At 39.3% G+C, this 27531-nt stretch overlaps 1 protein-coding gene across 1 annotated transcript in view; it reads left to right on the forward strand.

The window, feature by feature from the left end:
- Positions 1–27531, forward strand: part of AFF2 (ALF transcription elongation factor 2) — a 593967-nt gene that overhangs the window by 166908 nt on the left and 399528 nt on the right. The window contains exons 2-3 of the mRNA XM_049767468.1: positions 13829–13949; positions 23874–24740. Coding sequence (XP_049623425.1) covers positions 13829–13949; positions 23874–24740 — 988 coding nt within the window. The remainder of the gene's footprint in view (positions 1–13828; positions 13950–23873; positions 24741–27531) is intronic.

Consider the following 27531-nt stretch of genomic DNA (forward strand, 5'->3'; position numbering starts at 1 on the left):
GACTCAGATATATATGTACTTGTGTTGTTTTTTGTTTTGTTTTGTCTTGTTTTGTTTTTGGTTCCACGGGACACACCCATTTGATGCTCAGGGGTTACTCCTGGCTAAGTGCTCAGAAATTGCCCCTGGCTTGGGGGAACCATATGGAAAGCCGGGGGATCGAACCGTGGTCCTGATCCTTGGCTAGCGCTTGCAAGGCAGACACCTTACCTCTAGCGCCACCTCGCCGGCCCCTGTACTTGTGTTTTTAAGGCAAGAAAGCATGCTGAAAAACATCAGCACTAGGGGCTTTCCCAAAGAGAAACAAACCTGGAAAGTCTTGACAAAAACTCGATTTATTTCTCTACCTTGTGATGATCTCAATGATCTGTAGAATGTAATCACCTAACAACTGAACACCACTGCACAAAAATGGTCAGACCCTCCCCAGGCAGCCATCGGTTTCTCCTCCCCTCTTTGAAGTTGCAGACAATGGAGGTAAAGCCTGGTTTTCAATAAGAGACAAGAGTTGCTCTTATCGGCACAGCAAATGTATGTACCCATGTATTTCTCTTGCCATGTGGGTGGAAGCAAGTGAGTGTAAGTGATGTGAGAAGACAAGGATGTTTTCTATGTGTCAAGTAAAACCACTGCCCCCTTTCACTGTTCAGGCTGATCCTGCTTCTATATGGAAAGTGCCCCCCTACCACACACATGGGGGAAATTATGGCTGGCACTTTCTTTTTCATCTTAATTGGGATGTTGTCTGTTGAACTTGACTGTGGGGGTGTTGGCAGTAGAGAATTTTCCTTTTATTCAGTGAGGAGAGTATGAAAAGTCCAGACACTGTAATGGCACCAGTTGTAATAGTGAGTGATTACAATGATGGTAACAACAGGAACCGGGAGGCTACTTGATCAAAAGACATGCTGTTTTCCTTTAAAATGGCATTATTCAATGGCGAGGCATTGTCCATTTTTGTTCAAGCATTCTTCTTCCTGCAAATGCAAAGTGACAGAATGATTTTCCTAACAATAGAAAGCAAGCTTACCTGGAATCAGCATTGTTAACCAAATTACTATCTCTGATGCCATTTACATGTGTCAAGTTTCCAAAGATGAACATGTTGTTTTAATTTGCTTTTTAAGCATCTCCCACTGGGTTTCTGAAGCATTTAAATAAAACAGGAACAGTTCATTAGAACAGAAGGAAACTATCTGGATCTATTGGTCACAACTTGCTTGCAAGCATTTCTGACAGCAACCCTCTGTTGAAGAGAAAATTGCACAAATTGCCGGTTATTATCATTTTTAATAAATAAACCTTCTATCCTCTTCTTCTCTCCCGCCCTCTCTCCCTTCATCCCTCCCTCTGGCTTCTTTGTGATTGTGTTCAACAAGCATATTTTCAGTGGGACCATTTCTATTATAGAGTGATTGAGCTCTGATTTACACATCAATTACCTACCTTCATGGAGATTTTCATGCTCCCCTAGCTGACATCAATGAAGCATAACTGCGTCAATGCTTTATTTCATACCAGTTTTGGATAACTGAGACTGATAACTAATCACTCCGAGAGACAACGTGCTAGAACACGGGAAACAATAAATACTTCCCCTTGAAATCTCATCTATTCTTTATGAGCTCACCACTCACAGGCTTATCTCTGTCATCCATTTCTTTCTTCTGGAAGGCTCCTTCCCCTCACTTGGTAGGGGTTTACCTTTGAATAGGATTATTGGCCAAGATCACACTGTTATTTTCCAGCTTCCCTTCCTCCAGAATAACAAATCTTGTGTTTCTGCCAGGGTTGTTGATCAATTTCATCAGACATTTCCACTGCAATCAGAGGCACCGACTTTGCCTGCATCTTTAATGTCTTGCTCCCTTGTCTATGTTTGTCCCGCAGACTTGAACTATCTGATATGGGGAAAGAGAACTCTTCCATTGCTCAAGGCCCAGCTGGAATGTAGCTTCCTGATTTTGCTCTCTGGCCTGAGAAGTTCCCCACTGCACTTTGTTCCAGTTCTCTCTGGTCATGTATCACTCTGCACTCTGCGTATTAGAGAATGAAATTACTTCTTCTGGGTGGGACACTTGTCCAAAGAACAAACTGGGTCTTTCCCCCCACCCCCCATGCACCAAGAATGGTATTTGATGTGATTATAGGCTCCAGTCAATGTTTGTTGAAGCAAATTAATATATTAATTGATGTCTTTGAAAACATTTGTCACTGAACTTGGGCAGAAAATATGTTTTCCTGTCATTTGTTCATCCAGTCAGTCAAAAAATATTTATTGAGAGCTGAACACTGAGCTTGGCACTTTTCCAGATAAATGGGACACAACAATGCATTATTCCTCTCTGGTGACAGTTTCATTTAACACCCACAGCTCTCTCAGACAGAGCTGGAAAGTGGGGAAAGAGGATGAATCAGAAAGCAGAAGGAAAATTCAGTCAAGCAGGAGGGGAGAAGAATGGATAGTATGTAATTTGGTGTATAAAAGAGAGAGAAAAGTGGTAAAGCATTTCTAAAGTCTTGATTATCTCCTCTCACTGATGAAGCTCAACTATTTCCATGAGAACTGACTCAGAAATACAAACAGGGATGTATGTGTTTGCCAGGGCTGCCATAACAAAGACTCACAAAGTGGGAGGCTGAAACAACAGAGATTTTTTTTCAGCTCTGCAAACTTGAAGTCTGAAATCAAGATGTGTGAGTGAAGTCAGTGGTGGAAGGGGCATCTGGGCTAGGCCTAGTTGGTTTGCTGATACCACTGCAACTCTGCCTTGATTTTGCTGTCTGCTCCCACTATTTCTGTTCCAAAGAATGCCCACCATGTTGGACAAATACCCACTTCAGTGTGATCCCCTAACTTGTCAAATTGCTGCTGCAACAGCTCTCATTTCCACCGAACTTCTCTTTTTGAGATACCAATGGGCCAAGACTTCAAAATGAAATTTGAGGAGGCAAACCTCTGCCCCACAATGCCATGGTGGGGTCCTTCTTGGATCTCATCAAGGCAAGAAGGTCAAGTGTAAGGCAAGGAAGTCAAAGGTCTAGCCTATGTGACACATGGAAAACCATGTCCGGTCTGCCTATGAACACTGGCTTTGCTGTAGTCTGGATCTCCTGTTCCTTGCTCAGTGCTCAGCCCAGAGGCCTTCAGGTGCCCTGCAAAAAGGCAGGATCCCAAATTTGGTTATTTATGGGGTAGAATTGTCTAGGGAAAAATTTTTTGTGAGTACCAGAGGATCAAAGGGCTTGGTGAGACACCAAAGGAGAAGTCAGTTTAAGACTATCTATTCTGAACTGCTAGTTGAGGGTATTAATTTCCTTCAATTTCAAGTAATTCAGAAAGTGACTGCAGAGGAAATATTGTTTCAAATTAAGGCATCCTTGAGACTGTCTTGCTTACAGCTAAGTGAAAATATAACACCCTTTAAAGTGTCATTCTGAGAAGCTAGATTCTGGGAAGAGTTTGTCTTGGAAAAGAAAACCTGATATTTAATGGGCACAGAGAGAAAAGCATTGAGACAGTTTTTTCTGAGTTGGAATGACAGGTTTGTTCCATAAAGGGTTGGCTGCAGAAGCAACAGGTAAGGAGCTGGGAATGTGGCATATGTGATACTGACAGGACACTGTGGGATTGGATGAAGTGTCAGAAGGACCCAGATAGGGCTCCCTGCCCACCCCAGGGCGAAGTTCTTTTGAGCCCTTGCAAATACCCAGAGTTGCTTACTGCTTTCTCTTCTGTGAAGCCCTGGAAGGATTTCTGATTGTGCAAATATCCCGGCCGCTCCTTGATGTAGTCTGGATTTAAACTCATTGGCCTTTTACAGCTCAGTTTGAGCATCAACTCTGATTAGTTTAATGGGAGAATTACAAACCAGATCACTTTCAGTTAACATGAAGTACTGGAAAATAAACAACACTGGAAGAACAAACAAGAGGATAATAAAAAAGTATTACCTCTGATTGGCCATGGGCCATAGGGTCAGCTATTTACAAGTCTGGGGGTAAAGATGATTTATATAATTTTGATTTCCATACCATCTTAACTATTTTATGTGGGCAGGGTTTTGTTTAGCATTCAGGGCTTGGACCTGGCTTTGCACTCAGTGATCATTTCTGGTGATGCTCAAGGGACCATATGGGGAAGTTAGCCATTGAGCCTGGGTTATTTATATGTTATGTTGGGGCCTTGCCCACCCCCCCCCACCATCTTAACTTTTGAACCAATTTAAACATCATAAATACAGAAGTCAATGCACTTATTCTAGTCACTTTGTATTTGTTTTGCCTTGTGAAACTTTTCTGACCTTGCATATCTATAGAAAGTATTTTCTTTTACTTTTTTGGGGGGAGGGCACACCTGATGACGCTCAGGGATTACTCCTGGCTATACGCTCAAAAATTGCTCCTTGCTTGGGAACCATATGTGACACGGGCATTGAACCAAGGTCTATCCTGGATCTGCCGCATGCAAGGCAAACTTTGCCCTACTGCTGTGCTATCACTCAATCCCTAGAAAGTATTTTCTATGTAATTGTTTGCCTCTCTTTTTTGGCTTTGAATGGGGGGAGTTTGTAAGGAATTCTTTAGTGTTACTGAGAGGCAGTGAACCATAAGGTAGGAATGAAATGTTTGAAACAGGGTTACCTAGAAAGGACAGAGAAGGAGAGAAATTGAGGTGGAAGACAAGATAGATGGGAAGCAGTGGAAGTAGGACTCAAGGGAGGTCTGAGTGTATTGGTGATCTAAGGGCTGGAAGAGTTAAATATCTGAACCACAGAGTCAATAACACTAAAAGTGAGATCTCAACTTCAATGACCAAATCTAAAGTGTCCTGATCAAGGTGGCAGGCTGAGGACAAGGGTATAGGGGAGTAGGAGGCTCTCTGGTAACCATGGTGCAAGGAAGAAGACACTTGTGATTTCTTTAATAAATTTTAATAACAGTTGATTAATGTATTAACAACATGATACTTGAATAACATGCTTTAAAAAGGGATGGGGGAATCTCATTTCCAGTGAGTGGATTCAGAACGACAGTTACTTTCACGTGATTGTCTACGAAAATAAAACTAGACACTTAAGAACATGTTACAGAAGTACAAAGGTAACTCAGGTCCTTACCTATCTATTGGGCATTAAAGTTTCCTAGTTATTGTTCCTAGTTGTTGTGGCCCTGAGGCCACACCTAGTGGTGAGAGGCCTGGCTATGGATAAGAAAGGAATTCTTCACATGAAGATGAAGATGTAGTTGTGTGTGTTATGTGGTGGAGATGGGGTACTGCTTTTAAAGTGCATTCTAACAGGCATCAAGAAACATGCCAATATGTTGAAAACTATTGCAAGCAGATGGAAACCTCTTGAGTTGGCAGGACCATTGTCATTCTACACAGCAGTAGCATTTCCATTTCAGTGGGATATTCTAGAACATGAGGCATATGTGTACTCTTTTAATATTGTTAATATTCAACATCTATTTGAGTCCCCACTGTGCTGCTGCTCAAAAAAGAATCCATGTTATGCCCATGAACTTCCTTCTAAGCTGAGGTATTTTATAGGGGATTGAGATACATTGATTTGGGGGTTTGTGTCACACCTGGTGGTGTTCAGAGCTTCCTCTGGCTTTGTGCTCAGGGATCACTCACTCTTGTCAGTGCTCAGAGGAGCATATGCAATGTGTGGGGCACAAAACTGGGCTGACTGTCTGCAAAGTGAGAACTTTACCTGCTGTACTATCTGAAATTTAGATTATTGATATTGTTCTGGAACTAGTTGTAGCAATTTTTGTTGTTTAACCAATGCATACAAAGAGGAATGTGTCTCTGCAAGTGGCTTTCTCTTCTACATGATGGCATCTTTCCTCTTGTTAAGGAGGTGATCTCTGGATTCCAGTCACTATGTCTGATTCTGCTTCTACCTCCTGCTAATGTGATATTGGCTTTCATGTGCTTTAGTTTCTTCATCTGCTGATTGAGGATGATAATTTCTCTTTGGAGATCTTATGAGGACTAGATAAGATTATACACATCACAGACCTTCTGCAATGCCTGGCACAAAGCAATGATTCAACAAAGAGTACCTATTAGTTTTACTGCTCTTTTTGTAAATCAAGTTACTGTTGTAATCCTTACTTTTCAAAACTTCAAGGCATTTCCTCTTGCATGCCAGAGATGTAGCTAAACACATGATATTCTGCTTCTGTTTTGTAAAGGAGCCTGGTTCTTGGCATGTCTTTATGCTAAGTCCATCTCATTTAGGGCACCCAAGTCTATTCATCATATAATTTAATATGTAAATGATCTTATATGTGTGAAGACCAGAAACTGTTTAACCTTCAATGCCTGGGACCAATCAGTGGTAGGGAATTGTTATGTGGTTGTGTTTGAAATGGGATGTAGGCATGAAGTTACAAAGTCTTTCATGGGTAATTCCTGCATCGCAAATTAAGAACCAGAATACAGAACCATGGGGATTTAGACATATTTAAATGAAAACGTTATTTTCTTAAATCTAATCTCAACACTGTTTTGTGATGTAAGTGCAGTTTGGTGTCTCTATTGCACAGATCACCTCGAGTGAATTGAGTCATGTTTTCAGAAATAAACAATGAAAGAAAACTTACCTAATGCTGTTACTGTGCAGATGTTAGGTCTCACGACAACTACATTTTGTATGATTTTTTGTGGAGTAAGTGCATCTCTGTAAATTGCATAATCAATCATGTGGCAACAGGCTCTCTAACCTTTTGAGGTCATTGGGCTAGGAACCAGGCAAGGTTTATCCTGTATACAGTTCTCATAAGCTGTGTGAGTGAGAACAAATCTGGAAGTCCTGGCTTCCTCTTCAATGGAAGTAATTTTGGCTTAACTATGTTTCACTAATTTTTAGGTGTTTCTGAAAAAACAGTGAGATGATTAAGCTTTGTGTGATGAAGGCAAAGTAAGACCAAGTAGCAAAAATTTCAACTGCATATAAGCAGCCACTACTAATTTTCAAAAACAAAAATCTCTCCTTCTTTACTATTCATGCCTAATATTTGCACCATCCCATGAGGAGGTAGGAGATAAGGGCTTTTTTCCATATGACAAATAATTTCTAAGCCAGCTTAGAAATTTAAACAATTTATTAACAATCAATAAAATTTCCAGGGAAAGAGATAGAATACCAACTTTGAGCTTCTGAATCTGAACACCACCATTTTATATATGAGCCACAATTATTTAGAAATTAAAGAGCTTGTTTTTGAGTTTTTCCAAGTTTGGTCTTTTTCTGTAGCTACATATATACAATTATCTGTGCAGCTTAAATATTTAGTATTTTTGTGGTATCATAACCACCATTTTGGGATCTTGGTAAACTATTCAAAATAATTTTGTCCTTAAGCTGAACATGTTGTGTGCATGTTCCCCTCACAATTTCTATATTTGATCTTGCTATATCAAATGGACATGCCAGTTCCTTTAGGTCTTCAGGAAATGGGGTTGTGTCCCTCTCAGAGCCCCCCCTTAAACCTACAGACATTGTGGAATGTCAAATACAGACATTGTGGGCAAGGTTTTCTGTGTTCCCCGTAGCATATTTTTTAAACTTTATTGATTGATTGATTGATTGATTGATGAATTGGTGTTTGGGCCACATCCAGTGGCGCTCAGGGGATAGTCCTGACTCTGCACTCATAAATTGCCTTTGTCAGGCTGGGGTACCATATGGGTTGCTAGGAACCCAGTCTCTCCAGGGGGAGCCTCATGCAAGGCAAACGCCCTACCACTGTGCTTTCTCTCTGGCCCTTCCTCTGTAACATATTGTAAATCACTGAAAAACCAAAGACCTTTGTATTCAAGACTTTAAAGGTCAAATAGCCAACATAGAGAACCCCAATTGAGGCATTATAAACTCATCAAATTGAACCACTTAATGGGCATAATGTAGTGTTGTATGAGGATCATCCAGAAAATGGGGATATTGTCCAGCTATAAAAAGGAATAAAATCTTGTGCTGCATAAACATGTGGATGATCATGCAGAGCATTTGCCAGTGAAAGAAATTGAGTATGAAACACCAAGTGTATAATTTCACATAGGTGCAATCTCCCAGAACAAGCAGATTCATTCAGGGAGAAAGATTCCTTAGGACTGCACTGAATGGGGGGATTGAAGGAGGAGGATAACTTAAGAGTACAAGGCCTCCTTTTTTGGGAGGCACAAAACTGTTCCAAGTTTTTTCTTGTTTTAAAACTTCGTGGTTGTACTGAAAACCATTGGATCCATTGAACTGTATGCATCAAATGAAGGTATTGAATACTGTGTGAATTATAAATCTATAATTATAAAGCTATTATAATAAAAGAGGGGGTAAAAGAGAAGGGGAAGAGGTGAGACCTATATGAGGGGGGTGGCTTTTAGAATATCTGCCTGAATCCACTTGAGGGTAATTTCCTAAACTTCCTTCCTGTATCAACTGAGTCTTTTTGCCTTCAGAAGTAGAGTAAATGAGGTTCCTCTAGTGTGTCCCTTCCTAGGAAACATTCAGTCTGTTTCCTACGAGGACTTCTGGCAGCATTGAAGTGTAGCAATTTCTGAAAGTATGCATTATTTTAGAAAGTAGGTTTGGGGGGGTGTCTGAGAGTGACACAACCTCATTTCCTGAAGACCTTAAAAACCTGGCATGAAAAATGTCCAGAGCCAATGTCTTGTGTGTTTTCTCTCTTTTTCATTTTCATCTTGATATTTTTTCATGAGAGCCAGTGTCTGTTGACAGAGTCCATTGACTGGAGAAGGTGGTGCTATTGAGAGGTTTCAAAGAGCTTGGCTGTCTAAGATGACTTAGTGGTTTTACTGATTTTATAAATGCTTTCAAGGTCTGTTCTTATCTGCAGATCCAGGGTTCTCATGAATTTCCTGGGAGTGTGTAAAATAATTATAGCCTGTTTTTAGCTTCTCAAAATAGTTCGCAGATTAGCAATTTACATAGAAATGCTCATTGCTTCTAGATCAAGTACCTAACTTTGAGGTGATTTTTAAAGTAATGAGATAGGGATTTTTTTTAAATAATAGAGACCATGTAGATATTCTATTGGTGCCAAATTCAATAGTGGGCTAGGAACAAAATTTTAAATAATTCATGGAACTCTGGAACATGAAGTAAGTAGAAATGTGCATACATTTTCTTCTTTATTCTAGAGCAGTGGTCCTCAAACTATGATCTGAGGGCCACATATTGTATTTGTATCTGTTTTGTTTCTTCATTGCAAAATAAGATATATGCAGTGTGCATAAGAATTCGTTCGTAAGTTTTGTTTTTACTATAGTCAGACCCTCCAATGGTCTGAGGGACAGTGAACTGGCCCCCTGTTTAAAAAGTTTGAGGACCCCTGTTCTAGAGTCACAGAATGAGTTATAGTTTTAGGTTTGTCCCTTCTTTGAATTAAATATATATTTTTATGCTTTTATAAAGATATTAGCATAAAAATGTGTTTAATGTGCATTCAATTAGAAAACAAGTGAAATGAAATAATTTACCTTCATGGACATCAAAACTACAGTAAATTTTGCATTGACAAGTAGAATTTTAAAATAAGCCTGTCATTTAAAATATCTTTTTTAAAATACTTTACCAATGAGCTTTGTGAAATAAACAATTATTCTGAAATTTTATGAATATCAAAGGCAAATCACCCCAATTATGTTTTAACTTTCTCAGTTTCTCCCCATGGAGAGATGTAAGTTTTTATAGTCCTTTTATGATTGGTGCATTTTGGTATATGGAAACTGTTTTTAACTCGAATCCAAATTAAATTCCTAGAGTTTTCTGCTACTGGCAATTTCTAATCAAATCAATTTGAAGTTATATTAACCAATGAAACAAATATTTATTCAATTTATTCTTCAATATGTTAGAAACAGGCCATCTGAAGGAACATATGGTCTGAGGGAAAAAAATGAGTTTGGGAATGGAAAACCCAGGTCCCTGCCTTTTAGTTTGACCCCAAACCTGCTGGGAAGCCCATTACCTTTATGAGCTCAATTTTCTCACCTGCAAAATGAAGAAGGATGATTGGTGAAGTTTCTTCCTGCTTGAACAGTTTCTGTTCCAAAAGTCTAGACTGAATTGTCAGCTCCTGTGTGCTACTACTGTGAGCCAATGAAGACGACCTAATTGAACTTTTCCGTACTCCATGCTTCTCTGTGTGACTTAGGTTTTATTGACTCCTGAATATACCTGTGGTTTCTAATGATGAAAATGCTAGTTTGCAGACAGGAGACCAGGCTTCAGCAGGAGGATAGTAGAGTATCAGTGAGAAGGAAGAGGGAATGCTGAAAATACTGAACTGGAAGATAGAAGAAACAAAGTTCACATCTTCCGCTGCCAGATCCTGTTGAGGACCTGGTGGGACAGATTCTCCTCATCTCAGGACAGTGTTGGTTTCCTCTTGGGCTAACAAAGAGAATTTTTGTTTTTGGAAGACTCAGGGAAAGCAGAGCAAAAAATAACAAAAGCTCACTTTTCAGAGGACTTTGTCACTCACACCTTGCATTGAGAGGAATGAAAGGAGCACATGGTACAGGTTCTCTTTTTTTCCCCCATCCTCTTTCCATCATCTCTTGCTGAAGTTGGGAAAGCAGTGGGGATTCAGAAAAATCTATAGGAAGCAGAGAGGAAAACCAAAAGCTTTCAGCCAATTAGGAGTCCATTTAGTTTTGAGTGTTCAGTGGTTTTTATAGGACCATTATATAACATATTGCATGTTATCTGGGGAAGGGGGAATTTGGCAAGATATCTTAACTTGCTTCAAGTTGAAGAGTTCTTGAGTTGAATATGAAAGTGGATTTTTCCCCTTTGATAGAACCATTTCACCCTCTCCTCATCAGTGTGAATAAATTTAAATGTTCAGACCAATAATATAGATGATTAATTTTGATTTCTGGCTTAAGATTTTCCTGGCAGGTTATGGAGCATGCTTGGCGCCCCCCACCCTGTTCCTTTGGAAAACCAGCTTGCAAGTATAAAGGTGCATCAAACCATCAGGGGACAGACATATGCACTCAGACATATGCCACGCTCCCAGGTTCAAACACAACCTGCCTGCATCATCAGGACTTTAATTGAGTAGATAAAGAGGTCCTCATAATTATAAACTGCAGTAGGTATAACAAGAGGCTAAATACATAGCTGTGGTTTTAATTAGCTGGTGCTTCAAATTAGTAATTTTGGTTTCAGTCAGAAATCAGTGACGTTGTGCACTGTGAAAGCCTCATCACCAAGTAGTTCGTTCCTCATTATACCTCTCCGTGGGAAGCTTTCAATACAAGGCCATGCTGAGCAGAAAAGGAAAAAGAGTTGGAGAGCTTTGGTTGCTTTCCAAGAGCTGGGAGCTCTGTGGAGATTAAATTCATTCTCGCCAGAGTTATGAGCATTAACTGTTCTTTGTTATATGTGTGAAAAAATGCAGCCGGCAGTTTTCTCGCAACCCATGACACCCGTGTGCCCGCTCAATCTGCTGTTCAGATTTCCTCCCAGAATCGTCCAGCCTCCTCACCAGTCCAACTTAGGTCCAAAGCCCCATGGCCATTTATTTGAAGGCTTGTCTTGCAAGTTCAAGTAGCTTCCTTTCCTTTGCCTTCTCTTCCCCACACCCCACCCATTAGGGTTTTAATTATCTTGCCCTCAGAGGAGAAGGAAGGTGGTTTTCAAAGCCATGAGACCAAGGGATTTCATTTCTCTTCATGGGGGAATTAATGTGATCGATAGGGCTGTCATTCTGGGCTGTCAGATGCTGCGGGCCTGGACAATGAACTGGGAATTGCCATGTGACTTGCTTTCCACAGAAGGGTGACACTGCCTCTTGTCTTGTGCATGGAGATTCTTCCACTATGAACACCAAGAAATGAAGTGTCTCTCTCCTTTATACAGACCCACTTTCTGCCCCACTAAAGGCTACTTGAAGTCATGACTCAACACCACCGTTCCCATCCTATCTTTCCCATCTTTTGACAAATTAATGAGGAGCTGCATTACACCAGGCTCATAAGTGGTGCTGGGGCTCATAAGTGGTGCTAGGTGGCATCTTGTCACTTTGTGGCCTCAACACTTCCCATCAATGTTTAGCACAAAGTCATTGTGCTGTATATATGGTAGTTTGGGATTCAGAGCTTACCATGGGAATGGAATTGAGCTGATGTCTGGTAACGTACTCCATGGATGGCATCTGACTCATCATCTTTCTTGATCAGGCTGGACCCAGATGTGTGGACCAGGATTTGGGCAGGGATTTGGGGGATCCTTTGTTTTAGATGGAGATCACATTTGTGGATTCTAGTCATGAGTGTCTTCAGAAAGAAGCTCATGTGCATCTGCTCTTGTTAGCATCCCGAGAGAGTCTTGTACATGTAAACATTCTAGAAATGTTGCCACTATAATTTTCCAATGGAGAAATGAAGTGTTTATCCAGATGATAAGGCCTCAGAGTCACTTAGAATTTACCTGTGGGAAAAGGTGCGGGGTTATGTGTAGTGGCATCTCACACCCCGTGTATATCAATATCTAGTTAAGCTGCCCTGGATAGTGTGTGCTCTGAGCTCTTACTTTGTAAATTAAACTTATGATACACATGAGCGCACTAGGCTACAAATGCGAGGAATTAAGGCTTGGGATATATTCAAAACCTGTCAACTGCACTCTTCTATCAGTATATCTCCTGAAATTCTTTGAGCTATTATGTTCATTTGCATGTCAATTATCTAATTAAGTCTTAACATGGTAGTATTAACATGGGGAAGGAAAGCAACATTTATACTGCACCTGCTAGGCATTTTACATACAATTTATATAATTCTACCCAGCATAGCATAGATGCATTCAATTTGCTAAAGATAACAATCCAAAGCAGTGGAGAAAACCTAATGTACAAAATGCTATCCACTACTGTAGGAATTTCAGATTGTAATTTATATGTGCCATCTTGCATGTCAAAGAGCAGTTAGTTGTTGATTATTTTTATTTTTAACAAAGACAAATTCCATTCAGTAAAATCCAGAGTCCTTCATACAGACATCTTAGTTGTTATCTGATTCTCCAATGGGAAAACCTAAAATTCCAGGAAAGTCACAGAGTTACTTTGTGTTTATAAAACATTTACCTAAAGGTCATACAAGACTTTTGCTACCTTCATTTAGGGTCAATAATTTGTTGCTGATAATTTGCTTTGTAGAGCTTCTGCTAAAGATTTCTAGTCACCTATGGCACAAACCATATAGGAGCACCAAAGCAGTAACAACAATGAATAACAAGCAATAACAACAACAATAACAAAAGCAGTGGAAATGGTCTGGTGATTTTATTTATTTGAGTTGTAACTTTCAGGCCAGTTCATTAAAGCAAAGTAATTCTGGCTCTGGGATCAAGACAGATTTCCACTTTATCTGCTATTCCATACTTGGATAATTTCATTCCCTTAGGACTGTGAGAAATGTGTGAATTCTGTGCCTTAGGCAATAGACAACACAATCTGACTGGAAGGCAGCACCTTCCAGCACGGTGCACTGACATCTGGGCCGTCTGTAATTGGCTGTGCTAATCAAGGCAGACACGGGGAGAAGATTCTCTCACTCCTGTGTGGCCCACAGTCCTCTTTCTAATAACGCAGTTTCTTTCTTAGGCATTTTGGTGAACTGGCCAGGCTCTTAAATCAAACAGCGGCAGTAAAGAAAGCAATCTTTTCTTGAAGCCATAGCAATTTGGATATTATTCACTTGTATATATTTTAATGACAAGACATATATGCATGATTTGCATAACTAATAGTTTTCTCATTTTCTTTTTCTTTATCCTCTCAGTCACTACGAACAGGATCGCACTGCCCTTAAAAAAAGGGAGTGGGAGCGAAGGAATCAAGAAGTCCAACAAGAAGAGGATCTCTTTTCTTCAGGCTTTGATCTGTTCGGCGAGCCCTACAAGGTAGCTTGAATATGCATGTAATTTACCTTTCTAGAAAATGGTTGCTGGTTACATTTTTGAATGCACTAATCAACATTTAATCTATTTTTAAAGCACCCAAATCAATCCCAGCATTCATTTGACAAATGAAATATACACACACACTGTATTTGGGGCAGTTGCAAGTTGATGACAAAGTATCCAGACACAAATTCCATTTTTTGAGGGACTGGGGAGGGACAAGATCAGATTTGAAAGGACTTGTAAAATTTGCATTCTCCAAGGAGCTCTGTTTCTTCCTGCTCAGCACTTCCATGGTGTGGTCTTCACTTTGATTATCACCCAGGCAGCCCCTACAGCCTTCATGTCAATGGCTGTCGATTTCTCCTCCCTGTCCAGGCCATCCATTGCTTTTCTTTTCCAATTTAACTGCTGTTCAGTGGCTAGAGAGCTCTTTGAAAATCACTGTTCTAAGAAACAGGGAAAGACCTTTTTTGGTTGGGAGGAGGTTCGTGGTGGTATAGTTAATAATCGTGGGTTAGGAGATTGCCTCAACCAGCGGGAATAGTTTAGCTAGGTTGAATTTTCTGGTTGTTTTGTGGCGAGTGTGTAGCCAATAATGATCATACTGTTCCAGCTGCAGTATTGATTTCACGACTGCTTCTGAGCTTTCTATTTGTGGTTGGGATTGGGGAAAGATTCTTGTCGAAATCAGGAAGCAGGTTGGTTTTTTGACTGAAATTTACTAGCAGGGTAGTTTTCTATAACAAAATAAAAACTATTTAAGAGGTATAAACAATAAAAAGCTTTTTTCAGAGTTGCGAGTTCAGAAAAGCCAACATTTCGGGAACAGTAACTTCTGGAAAAAGTAAGTTCATAATGAGGGTAGCACAGACCTGAATACTGCTTTGGGGTGAAGAGTGTGTTTTTTGACTTGAAGTATTTTGAGGCTAGATTCTTGTTGCCTTGTCAGCAGCTCTAGGCTGAAATTCTGAGATGCCTTTCATGTTTGGTAAATCTTACAAAGAGATTGAGGGATCCTAATCTACTAGCTTTCTATTTGTTAATAATCGCATAATCCTTAAAATGGCTTTCATCTCTCAGTTGATTTCATTTGTATGTTCTCTTTGAATTTGGGTGTTTGGAGATCTGATAAGGCTTAACAAGTGTTTACTGAAGTCACTTGATGTGCTAGGCAAGGGTTGAAAGGGAAGTTAAGATATAGTTCCTGGGGCTGTTGAGATAGCATGGAGGCAGAGCTTTTGCCTTGCCTGCAGACGGACGTTGGTTCGAATCTTGACATCCCATATGGTGCCTCGAGCCTGCCAGGAGCAATTTCTAAGCATAGAACCAGGAAGAACCCCTAAGAGCTGCCAGGTGTGACCCAAAAACAACAACAACAACAACAACAAGATATAGTTCCTGCTTTGAATGATTTTCTCATTTTGTGACAGAGGGCCATCAAGAATAAAGGAGGATTGAAGTCCATCATAATTTCTGAAAAGTCAAGCTGGTAAAAAAAAGAGGTGAAGACATTGTACCTCTTCCCATGGAGTATGGGAAAGAGCTTGCACCTGAACAGAAGGGTATTCTAAACTTTGAAGTGACAGCATTGTGGACGAGAAAGAATTTTGGTGCCGAGAGAGAGAGATGAGAGAGATAGAGAGAGAGAGACAGAGACAGAGACAGAGACAGAGAGACAGAGAGAGACAGAGAGACAGACAGATCAAAGTATTGATCAAAGTTCATGTTGCAGTTTAGGAATAAGCAAGATTTAAGGTAGAAAAAGGAAACTGAAATGGTAGGGCTGAAATTCTAGAGCCTGGAATGTAGATTAGGAAGGACTGATTCCCCGCTTCATAACTTGTGAGGATGGTGGTATGAGTAACAGTGTTAGATGCTTTTAAAGGAAAAAATTCTGTTTTGTGCCTATATTGGGTTGGAGATGCCAGTGAAGTAAAAAGAAAAAAGTATTTAGATGGTTTGGCTATGTGGATCTGGAGTTCCTCAATGTAGTCCAAAAAGGATTTCCTGTCTAGGTGGTAGAGAAGCTAGGAGAAGAACAAGGAGATTTTGGGAAGTAGCAGTCTTTAAAAGGTGAAGTAGGTGCTGAAAGTAGACACCAAGTAACTCAAGGAAGGAAGGAATGAACAGAGGGGTCAGTTGAGAAGTAAGGAATAATCATTTAGTAGAAACCAAGGGAACAGAGAGCTTTATGCTCGAGGCTGTGCAGTTACTTGAGTCAAAGAGGTTAAGGAAGGTCAGTACTGGAAAGTGGCTGTTGGATTTGGTCATTAAGAGATGATTAGTGGGGCCGGGCGGTGGCGCTGGAGGTAAGGTGCCTGCCTTGCCTGCGCTAGCCTAGGACGGACCGCGGTTCGATCCCCCGGCGTCCCATATGGTCCCCCAAGAAGCCAGGAGCAACTTCTGAGCGCATAGCCAGGAGTAACCCCTGAGCGTCACAGGGTGTGGCCCAAAAAAAACAAAAACAAAAACAAAAAAAAAAAACAAACAAAAAAAAGAGATGATTAGTGACCTCAGGGAGAGTCATTTTATTTGTTGATTGTGGTGGTCAATGTGGGAAGTAGGGCAAGAGAGTAAATGAAGTCGAGAAATAAAGAGGGGCAGTGAATTTAGATTTGATCTTGCAGAATATTTCTGTAGAGAAAAGGAAGAGCTATCTGAAAGCAAGGGGGGAACATTGGAAGGAAGTGTTTTTATAAGAGAAACAGCCGTATTTAGAATCAGAAAGGCGGAAAGGTTCCAGAGAAAGGTGAGAGGTGGAGAGTGTTGAGCCATGGGGAGATAGGAAGCAAATATTAGACCCAAAGCAGGAGAACCAAGCAGGAATTTGAGAGATTGGGGACAGGGCAAGAAGTTGTAGTATCCAGTTTTCCTCCAGAAGGTTGAGGAGAAGTCAAAGGATTGTGATTATCTTTTCTCTTCTTGAAAGGGAGAAACAAGCAGGTGAGCTGTAGCCCCCATCAATTCATAGGTTAGAAAAAGGAGGTTTAATGACACAAATCATCCTGAAAAGTCAATATTTACCACATGCTTGTCACTTCCTTATGGGGTAGAGAACTCACAGTTTATTCACCCTTTATAATATTAACTTCTGTTGAATTAATGATCTCATATTGTTAAGATAAATGTCATCTTTTGTGAACAAAATCTCTTAAATAGGTGAATTGTTAAAAATAAGTCTCACACTGTCAGAATTCTCAAAGCCTGTCTTGATGTTAGCTATGGATCCATAAGACAGACATATCGATGGGACCATTTTGTCCAGGGCAGCAGGAGGTCTTTTCACTTTCTGATGCCAACATGCTGGTATCCTAGAGCCAAGTCCAAGAAGGAAAGGGAGATTAAACTGCTTGTAGTTGATGAAGATCTAGAAATTCTTTCTTTCTCACTTGCTGTGACAATTGGCTGTCTTCATAGTCTCTGGCTATGTGCAAAGATATTTAGAAAGTAATAATTAGAAATCCAACCCCTAATTCCCTCTGTGTACTTATACTCTAACTAATATAATCCTCACCAAAACCCGAGGCATCGACTGCTGTGGATATCTTTGGAGCACTTGTTCTTGTTCTGGTAAAGATGAGGCCATGCCACAGTTCTTCCAGAGGTTTGCAGTGGCAATGTTTATGGAACTGAAAATAAATTTTTTTGCTGCTAGATTGGTACTTCCAGGATACTTTTGCCACCCAAAAAGCTTAAAGCATGACTTGATCACTTTTCCAGGTGATGTATATGGTTCAGACTAGCCAGTGCACTAACCTTTTGGACAGAAAGTTAAAACATGGTAACCTTGCCCACTCTTGGCTGATTTACTGCCTTAGTTTGCCTTGACTCTACCATATTTGATTAAAAGGAAAGTTGATCAGTTAGAGTTGGTTGGTGATAACACCAATGTGGGCCTGCTTTTGTTGCTTAAAGCTTTCAAATCTGTGTTTGTGTTGTAGGGTTCAAGATATATTTCAAAAACAGCTAAACCATTAAGATATGTCTAGGTTAGAGTATAGAGATCAGAAGTAATGAGAAACTGGCTTGAATTAAGTACCTGCTGTATGCTTTTTACTTTAAAAGGACTTTGTACATGTGCTCATATAGTCTGACACTCAATAGGAATACTTTTTCACACTTTGCCAATCATAAATTTGAAGCACAGAAAGTTGAAAGGGCTTCTCTGCATTTTTATGTATTTATATATAATGAATCTACCAAAACCCTGTTCTGGATGATTCCATTTCTGGAACAAAAAGTTGTTTGTCTTTTGAAAAGAATCAGAAAACCCAATCAACTTACCTGTACTGCTCTATGTAGTATCTTTCATTTTGAAACAAATAATACTTGGCAATATTAAATGTACAATCCAGATGATAGTGTCAACAGAGGAAACCAAGGCACAAATCACATGGCTTAAGTATGTCAGGTGGGAACAAACAGAGAGAGATCATATTCGGAGCAAAGCAACAGCACCCTGACTGGCATGGTAGTTAAGAATGAAGTGAGCCAAACCAGAAACTTTTGCTTTAAAATCTTTAAAGTATTCTCCAAATTCAAGTGCTATTGTGATTCTAATTAGGCCAAAGAAAGAAAGAGCAACTTATAGCTTAGAGAGATTAACTGCAAAAATATTGGAATTATAAAAAAAGAACCACTAAATCACATACATTAGCCACGGTGAAATAAAAGGGAGGGAGAGCCTCTAAACTTAAATTACTTTGCAGCTTTTATTAAAAAGAAATACTCTGGCACAATGGCCTCACACACATTAGTCTTGTCATGAAATTGTACTGATTTGTAACTAGCATTAGATGCAAACTGAGGCAGCTTGCATTTCCTGGAAAAATAAGAGGCAAAAAGCTTAAATGAAGGAGTGCTCTATTAGTCATGAGCCACAAACTAGATGTGTAATTTCTGCCTGAAAACACTGGGAAATGCATTTCCTTGATGATAGAAAAATCGCGATTCTGTAGAAAAAAAAATGATTGCAAAGGTTACATTTAAGGCATCAACCAATTAACTAGGATGGGAAATACAGAATTGGCCAAACTGAAAGAAACCTATAATTGATTGAAAGAGCAAATTATTTTTTCTTTTTCTTTCTTTCTTTCTTTCTTTCTTTCTTTCTTTCTTTCTTTCTTTCTTTCTTTCTTTCTTTCTTTCTTTCTTTCTTTCTTTCTTTCTTTCTTTCTTTCTTTCTTTCTTTCTTTTCTTTCTTTCTTTCTTTCTTTTCTTTCTTTCTTTCTTTCTTCCTTCCTTCCTTCCTTCCTTCCTTCCTTCCTTCCTTCCTTCCTTCCTTTCCTTCTTTCTTTCTTTCTTTCTTTCTTTCTTACTCTTTCTCCTTTCTTTTTCTTTCGTTCGTTCTTTTTCTTTCGTTCTTTCTTTCTCTCTTTTTTCTTTCTTTCTTCCTTTCTTCTTCCTTCCTTCTCTCTTCCCCTTTTCCTCCCTTCCTCCCTCCCTCCCTTCCTCCCTCCCTCCCTCCCTCTCCCTCCCTCCCTCCCTCCCTCCCTCCCTCCCCTCCCTCCTCCCTCCCTTCCTTCCTTCCTTCCTTCCTTCCTTCCTTCCTTCCTTCCTTCCTTCCTTCCATCCTTCCTTTCTTCCTTCCTTCCTTCCTTCCTTCCTGTGCAATTAACACTACCAAGAGTACCTCACTCATTCATAGGCTCTCTAAAGCTCTGTAGAATGAAAGAGAACATGTAGTGTGAAACCGAAGTTGCCATGCTGTATAAGAAGGATGCATATGTCGGTGTATGTAAATGTATTGAATTTTCATTGGTTTTTCTGAGTAGAACTCGGGCCTACAAAGTGGAAAAGATGGTGGACAGCTTCTCACTTCAGTGGTGGGAAGGCAGAAAGCTTCACTCTGACAGCCTCGATTGTATCTAAATTATTTGCAGATTGTCGAATAATGGACTTCTTGAGGCTTTTTGTTTTTGTGTTGAGACTTGGTCTTTTTGTGCCTCTGTGCCCAAACCAACCACTTAAGTGTATTGCGTATACCAGCATTTCTTTTATGTATGATCATGGCAATTCTTATTTGTAGACAAATCACATCTGTTATGTAAAAGATATTTTAAGGAAGTATGCTCTCCTTCAATCAGCTACTCAGAAGGTCTCACCAGTGAACTCAACCTCATCTTATGTACTGTGCAGTTCCAGCAGCTTGCCTCAATGAGACCTTTGCTTTCTCTGTAAGGAAGCTAGTAAAAGGGAGTTGATACCGTGCAATTCTTCCAGGTCATCACAGCCCCACCCCTATGTCATCTGCAAACAAGAAAGCCATACACCTGGAACTATTAGCCTAGTTCCTTCACTGCATATGAAGAAAATTCTTTCCCTGAGTTCTACTTTATTGAAGATTTCTTAATATTTTAGTGGCTGTAAAAGTCATTTGAAGAACATTTTTGCATCTTCTGTCAAATTGGTGCTGATAAAAAGTTGTAACTTCATGTAAATGAGCCAGTAAGACGAATTTATTTTTCAGTTGTGGTTTTTGGTAGCCTTTTGTTTCCTTCAATAAATTGGGATATGCTTTCACTCATTAAGGAGAATAATCTAACCTTTAATTTTTCCCTTTATGCCTTAGCTACTAAGATGCTCAGAGTTTAACTTAATGATCAGTCATTGTAATCAGTTTAGTTAGAATTTTTTCTTTCTATTTATGTGCCTTTTAATTTAAGTCATTACAAATATTTTATTTTGATATCAGTTGAGTATAAACTATAATGATTCTGTTCAATTCAACAGCTTTTTGTTGGGTTCCTAATATGCACGAGACTTGTGATGTCTTGAAGATATAGATGAAAAAAATGTGGTTTCTGATCTTTAATATTTCATAGCTTTAAGCAAGTCAAAAAAATCCTAGCTATTGTATACACTAAAAAAGAGAGTAGTCTATAGTGACTGTAGAAAGGGAGGTTGGTTTTAAAGGTATATTTAGAGACCATTCCATTTTTCTCTAATTTTATTTGTGTAAACACAACTTAAGACATGAACCAATTGACAGGTACAATCAAACATATTTTAAAACATAGAGTTGAAAAGAAAATCTAGGCATGCATTAGAAATCCAGATCTTAAGTAAATGTAAATGAAGAAAACCTAGGTTTTCACCACAGACACAATATGAACATGTTCCTTTTATTTGCTGCTGAAAGAGGAACAGGAATGTGACTAGCTTACTTGCAAGTAAATGGACCTTGAGATTCTTGGGTCCTGTTGACCTTAGCCTGAAAGGCAAAATGAATGACTTCTTAGGCTTTGAGGTAGTTTAGTGGTCTTTATCAAAATTCAGGACCAAATTCTGATTATGTTCACCTGTTTAAGGAAACTTTCATAAAATTTCACTTGAGTATAATACATTGAGCTTGTTTTGAGCTTCCTGGTAGCAATGGCAAAAAGGACAAATTCAGCAGCTAATGAATTTTCTTTGTCAAATGCAAAGGATATCCTAAACCACTAAATTAAACAACATAAAATAAAGGCATGTAAAATTGCAAATGAAATGTTATTTTTCCCTTGTGGAGTCAAATCCTGGATACTAGCCAGATATTTATTATTTAGCATTAGGCAATCATCTGACCCACGAGGAAAATTGTTTGAGAGGTCAGAACAGCCCAGTGAGTATTTTAGCTTGTATCAAATTCTTACTGGACCTTTAGCACAATGGAATCTCTTTGTTTTGAATTTAGGGACTGAATAGAGGGACTAGTTTTGGCTGCTGCCCAAATGGCTCATTGTGAAACTCTGCTGCAGGAGACGGCGATATACAAAGAGTTTATTCTTGCTTTAGCTGAAAAGTAATTTCTGTCATTAAAATCGACAAACTTAAGGACTCTCATGGAATAAAAGTGATTTCTGTCTGTCTCTCCCTATTAAATGGGCCTCTCAAGCTTCTGAAAATGGAGCGATTACTCAGCTGAGGAGTATATAGGATGTTAATTGTTTAATCACTATTTCAGCACCAAGGATACAAATGATGCAATATAAATGTTCTTTAAGAGGAGAAACTAAAATTGACATTTTAAAAAATTTCTAAATGTTTCCATCCCCCTTATTTCTTATAATAGATACAGAGGGCATAGTTTTCTTTAATCTGAAGTCTTATTTTTCCATCTATCTTGTCTTTGGAAATGTTATGATTTAACTGTAAATTGAGCATGGTATAGTCTATAGAGATTATGCTGATAGCAAGGCCAAGCTTCCCAGTTTTATTTCTCTCTCTGTGTGTTCTTTCTTGGTGTTCTTTGCTGGTTTTTCTTCTTCTCCCAGTTTCTTAACAGTTGAGATCCCTCAGGGTTCTTTCTCTCCCAAGTCCAATCTTCTCATTCTACATTCTCTTTCCCTGGGTGATTTTATTCATTCACAGCACCGTACCTATCATTCATTTGCACTCTCTCTCATCTTCACATACAGAGAACAGCACACAGTACACTGCTCAGATTTAGACTAAGATGCTAGACTTGGAAAAATCACCTCCCTGTGTGTATGGGAGACTGTATTGCATCAAGGTTGTATAAGAAATCTTAGATGAGAGTTATTTAGCTGCAGTGGAGAGTTTAGCCTCAGGGAGGTGGTCTTTACCTCCAGTGCATAGAGTATAATCATGGCTTGGGTCACACTGATGCTGAAAGGGTGATTAGTTTCCTCATACAGTGACCCTGCTACCATTGGCTCCGGGGATGCCAGCAGTTTTTACTTGAGCCAAGATAATGCAAAAAGAAGGCTTGCCTTTCCAAGCACAGCAAACTGCTTTGTAACAGCTTTTAACAGAAAAAGGATAAGAATTAAAAATCATTTGGGAGACACTCCCTACTGTGCTAGGCTGAATGTGTGGTGCAGGGAATTGGACCCAATACCTTGCATATGCACGACATGTGCTCTCTCCCTTGAGACACATCCCAGGCTGAAAGGCCATTTTTGAAGATGAATAGCTGAACGTTCAGTGGCAGTTTCAAGTACACAGCTCTCCATTGGTTTTACTTATAAAAACTGTGCGTTCTATCTTAGCAAAATCCATTCAGTAGCTTAATTATTTTGTGGACGATCAACAGCCATTAAATTGCATTAGTATAGCCTACAGGGAATGGTATAGCTTGAATGTTGATTGCTCATAGAATGATTTAATTGCCAATATAACTTGGAACATTGGACTTTGTTTTGATTTACTTAGGCAACAGTTTAAATTCTTGAATGGATTTTTTCTGAATCATTGCAAAGACACAGGATAGCTTGAGTCACTGTTGATGTACAATTGTATCCTTTGAAAATTAAGGCGTATGAATCATCAATATGGAAACACAGTTACCCCAGAATATGTAGGCAGACACCACTAATTTATACATACACTACTTTGATTAGAAGGAATTAGATTCACTTTAGTCATAAATCAGCTCAATTAGATGTTGTTTAATCCATGCTTTTTCTAACCAAATGTAGTCATGATAGCACAAGTTAACTCACTTTCTACTCCAATGGGCTAATCCTTTTTTATGGTATTATATGGCATAAAGGACTGATATGTCAAGAATAAATTGCAGGGGACATTCCATTATAATTTCAATGATCAGTAAGCAGTAGTTGTTAATCACAGTGTAGAAAGTAACAATTCAGTTCATTGAATGTACACTAAGTTATTTTGCTAAAATAAAAATTATGAGCACCGTAACTTAAAACTTTCTTCCAAAGAGCATGTCTAAGGAAAGACCATGGAGTAAAGAAAGGACAATTATATAGCTCATTCAGAAGTGCCTTTAATAGAGTTATTGATTTCTTTCTTTCATTGCACATGAAAGGTATAAAAATATATGACAGTATGAGAAAATTTAAAGAACCCTATATGCTAGTGTACCCTGAACATCTGTTTGAAACATTAATGCTATGAAACACAAACTTATTTATTCTCTCTCCTCCCACCCCCATCTTTTTCTTATTTTAGACAAACAAGGGTGATGCCCTTGCCAACCGAGTCCAGAATACGCTGGGAAATTATGATGAAATGAAGGATTTGCTAACTAACCATTCTAATCAGAATCATCTAGTGGGAATCCCAAAGAATTCTGTGCCCCAGACTCCCGTCAACAAAAATGAAACCAGTTTTTTTCCAGAACAAAAGAATCGAATGATCTCATCTCACCAAGACAACACTCACTCCTCCTCTTCAGCACCAATGCCTCCACCTTCTGTTGTAATACTGAATTCAACTTTAATTCACAGCAACAGGAAAGCCAAACCAGAGTGGCCACGAGATAATCATAATGCTAATGTTCTATCAGCCAACCAGGCTGGTATTCCGCCAAACAAAATGCAGACATCTACCCAGGAGCAGCCCCCAGCCAGACTGGAAGACTTCTTTGTCTACCCAGCAGAACAATCTCAAGTGGGAGCAGTCCAAGATTCAAATCCATCTACAAAGGAAGATGGTGCTCTCAAGACCAGTGGAGCAGAAGCTTTCAAAGAAATCTTTCAGTCCAACTCACCCGAAGAATCTGAATTTACAGTGCAAGCACCTGGGTCTCCCCTAGTTGCCTCCTCCTTGTTAGCTCCCAGCAGTGGTCTTTTGGTTCAAAATTTTCCAACAGGGCTCTACTGCAAAACTAGCATGGGGCAGCAAAAACCAACTGCGTATGTTAGACCTATGGATGGCCAAGACCAGGCCCCGGACATTTCTCCAACACTGAAGCCGTCTATTGAGTTTGAGAACAGTTTTGGGAATCTGACATTTGGATCACTCTTGGATGGAAAACCCAGTGCTGCCAGTGCAAAGACAAAACTGCCAAAGTTTGCGGTTCTCCAAACAAACGAAGTAAGTAATTTTTAAAGTTTTGTTTTGTCTCTTTCTTGCTTTAATTTTTTCACTGCTCTATGTACTGAATTTACGTGTTCATAAATGGCTCTTATTGACTGTTTTGAGCCCTCCACAAGGTCAGAGTCAGAGTCTTGATCTGTCACTTGAGACTTGACTGATTAGCACTCTGCATAAATTGGAATGACTAAAGACAAGTTCAGTAGAGTGAATGGAATGTTGGTGTTAGAAAACAGTTTCTGAGAATTTTTATAGTAAAACTAAATAACAGTGATAAACCTGGAGATGTTTATTGGTCAGAAGCATTTTGTGGCCCATGAACCATTGGGAGTTACTTTTGGCCTTCACTAGCCAGTGGCATACTATAAACATGCCACACAGAAGTTGCTTGAAATACAATCATACACAAACATGATTTGCTAGAACTTGTAGTGGAAGGCTTCCTTTAGCAATCCTAGTTTCTTGAATGCTGGCAGGATTATTCCTTGGCAAGATCTTTATGATGGTATCTCATGTATCCCCTCAATGTTCTCTTCTGCATCACTTTGTCTACAGATACTTGTAGACTTATTACACTATTTAATTCCTCTTGTCAAAGACAAAAAAGGCATTATGTTCAACCAACATCTCATGAGGTGTAGAATGATTAGATGACCTATTGATCCCACATTTCATTTGCCTTATAAAATATGTCTGATGGAACCTATGTTTTATCTCAAAAGAATAAATTCAGGCCTTCTGGACCCTGGGTTGTGGAATGTTTTGGGTACCCCTTTGGCACCACTCTGTAATCTATTGCCAACTGTACTTCAAGCACTTGAGTGGAATACATGACTTCTTTTAGGTTGAATTCCTGTTACTGTTGATGAAACACTTGAAAAGACTCAGAGGAAGACAGTAGGTTGACATTCTTTGTAGATAGGAGTCACAGACAGTCTGGATTGTTGCAGATCTGAGTTTGTGCTTTGTGTTCATTATTTATCCAATCTTTTCCAGTTTCCTCTGTCACCTCTCCAATCTTTCACCTCCTACCCTTCCTGCCTTCCAAGCACCTGAAGCATCTCTCATCTGGACTACTCTGTTGCCCCTCCTAGCTGGCCTCCTCCGCTTCTAGTCTCATCTCTCTTCTCAACCATTCTCAATACAGGACCATGGCATGGGTAGATCTGACCATGCTTTGAATTCTTCCATGCCTTTACATGACTTCCAGGAAAGTCTCAGTGACTTAGTACAATAGTCAAAGCTCTTCACTCTCAAATTTTATTATCCATTTATGTCTTCTTTTTTTCTTTTCTGTCTTTTTCAGGTTTCTTTCTTCTTCATGTTTCCCCACTTTTCTATAAGCAGATGAAGTCCCAGTTTTGTGCAGCTTACCCTGTTTTTCCATTATACCATATTTTGAAACACAACTTTTCCTTTTTGTGCCTGCTGTGCCCCAGTTTCTAGAATGTCTTTCCCTACACTCCTTAGTCTTCCTGATAAAGCCCTATTTCTCCTTCAAATCTACTCAGTTGTTACTTTCTTTGTGAAAGTTTCCCCAATTCCACCAGGCTTAATTACAAATGATGTCCTCTGAGCTCCTCTCATACCTTCTATGACTGGCACATATTTGACTGGCACATATTTCTATTGTGTTGTAGTTAGTTATATTTCTGTCTTTACTAGACTGTGAATTCTTTGGGTGAAAGGAATGTCTTATACTTCTTTGTATACTGAGTGCCTATATAATTGTCTGGCCATGTTGAAAGTATTCAATAAATGTTTGCTGAATGAATGGATTTTAAATATGGTGACTTGACTACATGTCCTAAGCCATAATATTGATGAGATAAGATGAACAAGGGTCAACTACTACTAGAAAAGCACCCTGTTATAGTTCCTTATTTGTGCTTTGAGTGTCTGTGTCTTATACTGCTCTGCTCCTGAATGATAATTTTGGAGATCCTAATTCTGATTGCTATTGGATAACTTAGCTCAAGGTTATAATAATGAAAAAGCATATACAAAACCTTATTTGAATGATGAAGAGTATAAAGGGTGGCTAGTATTTGGTTCTTGCTCCTTTTCTTGCCCTGATATCTGCTATTGTTTCTTCCTTAAACAGCAGGGCCATCATGCAGGACTGGTCAGCAAATAGCACTGGCCTATTAAGAGGTCTATCAACCTATGTCCTTATCTCATTTGGAGAGTGACAGGTCAGAGACCTGGTGAAATCTACTCTATGGTAAACCCTTTTTTCTACATTCACAACATGGCTGACCCAGATTCAGAAATGACTCCATACTTTTACTCAGTGCTCTGACACATGAGTGTTTCCAAAGAGAGTCTGAGTTGTCATTAACACTAGAGATGATTATTCAAGGAGCAACCTAAGTGCACACAGCCTCTTGATAATGGCACAGATGACTTTGGCCAAGCATAGTATGAAAAAAGGTCAGATGCGTTAAAATCATGATGAAATTAGTGAAGAAAGAACTGATTTTAAAATATAGGTCTCAAGGAAGGATTTGAAAGAGAACTAATAAGGAGCTTAGGGCCATAAAGTTAAGAAAATATATATGGAGGGGTAATGTGACATCCCAAATAGGAGGAAAATAACTGAGAAACTAAAGAGAATTTAGAAGGGTGTATATTAAAATGTGGGGCATAAATATAGACAGGGTGGATCATGATGAAGCTTTGAACCTAATGGAATTTATGTGGCTAAAACTCTGACCAAGTCTGGAAATTTAGCCCCAGTTCCTGGCGCCAAGAATTCCAGGCATTGGGTTCTGGGTTTCAAGTCAACGTA

Source organism: Suncus etruscus, chromosome X, assembly GCF_024139225.1.
Source record: "Suncus etruscus isolate mSunEtr1 chromosome X, mSunEtr1.pri.cur, whole genome shotgun sequence".
Lineage (NCBI taxonomy): Eukaryota > Metazoa > Chordata > Mammalia > Eulipotyphla > Soricidae > Suncus > Suncus etruscus.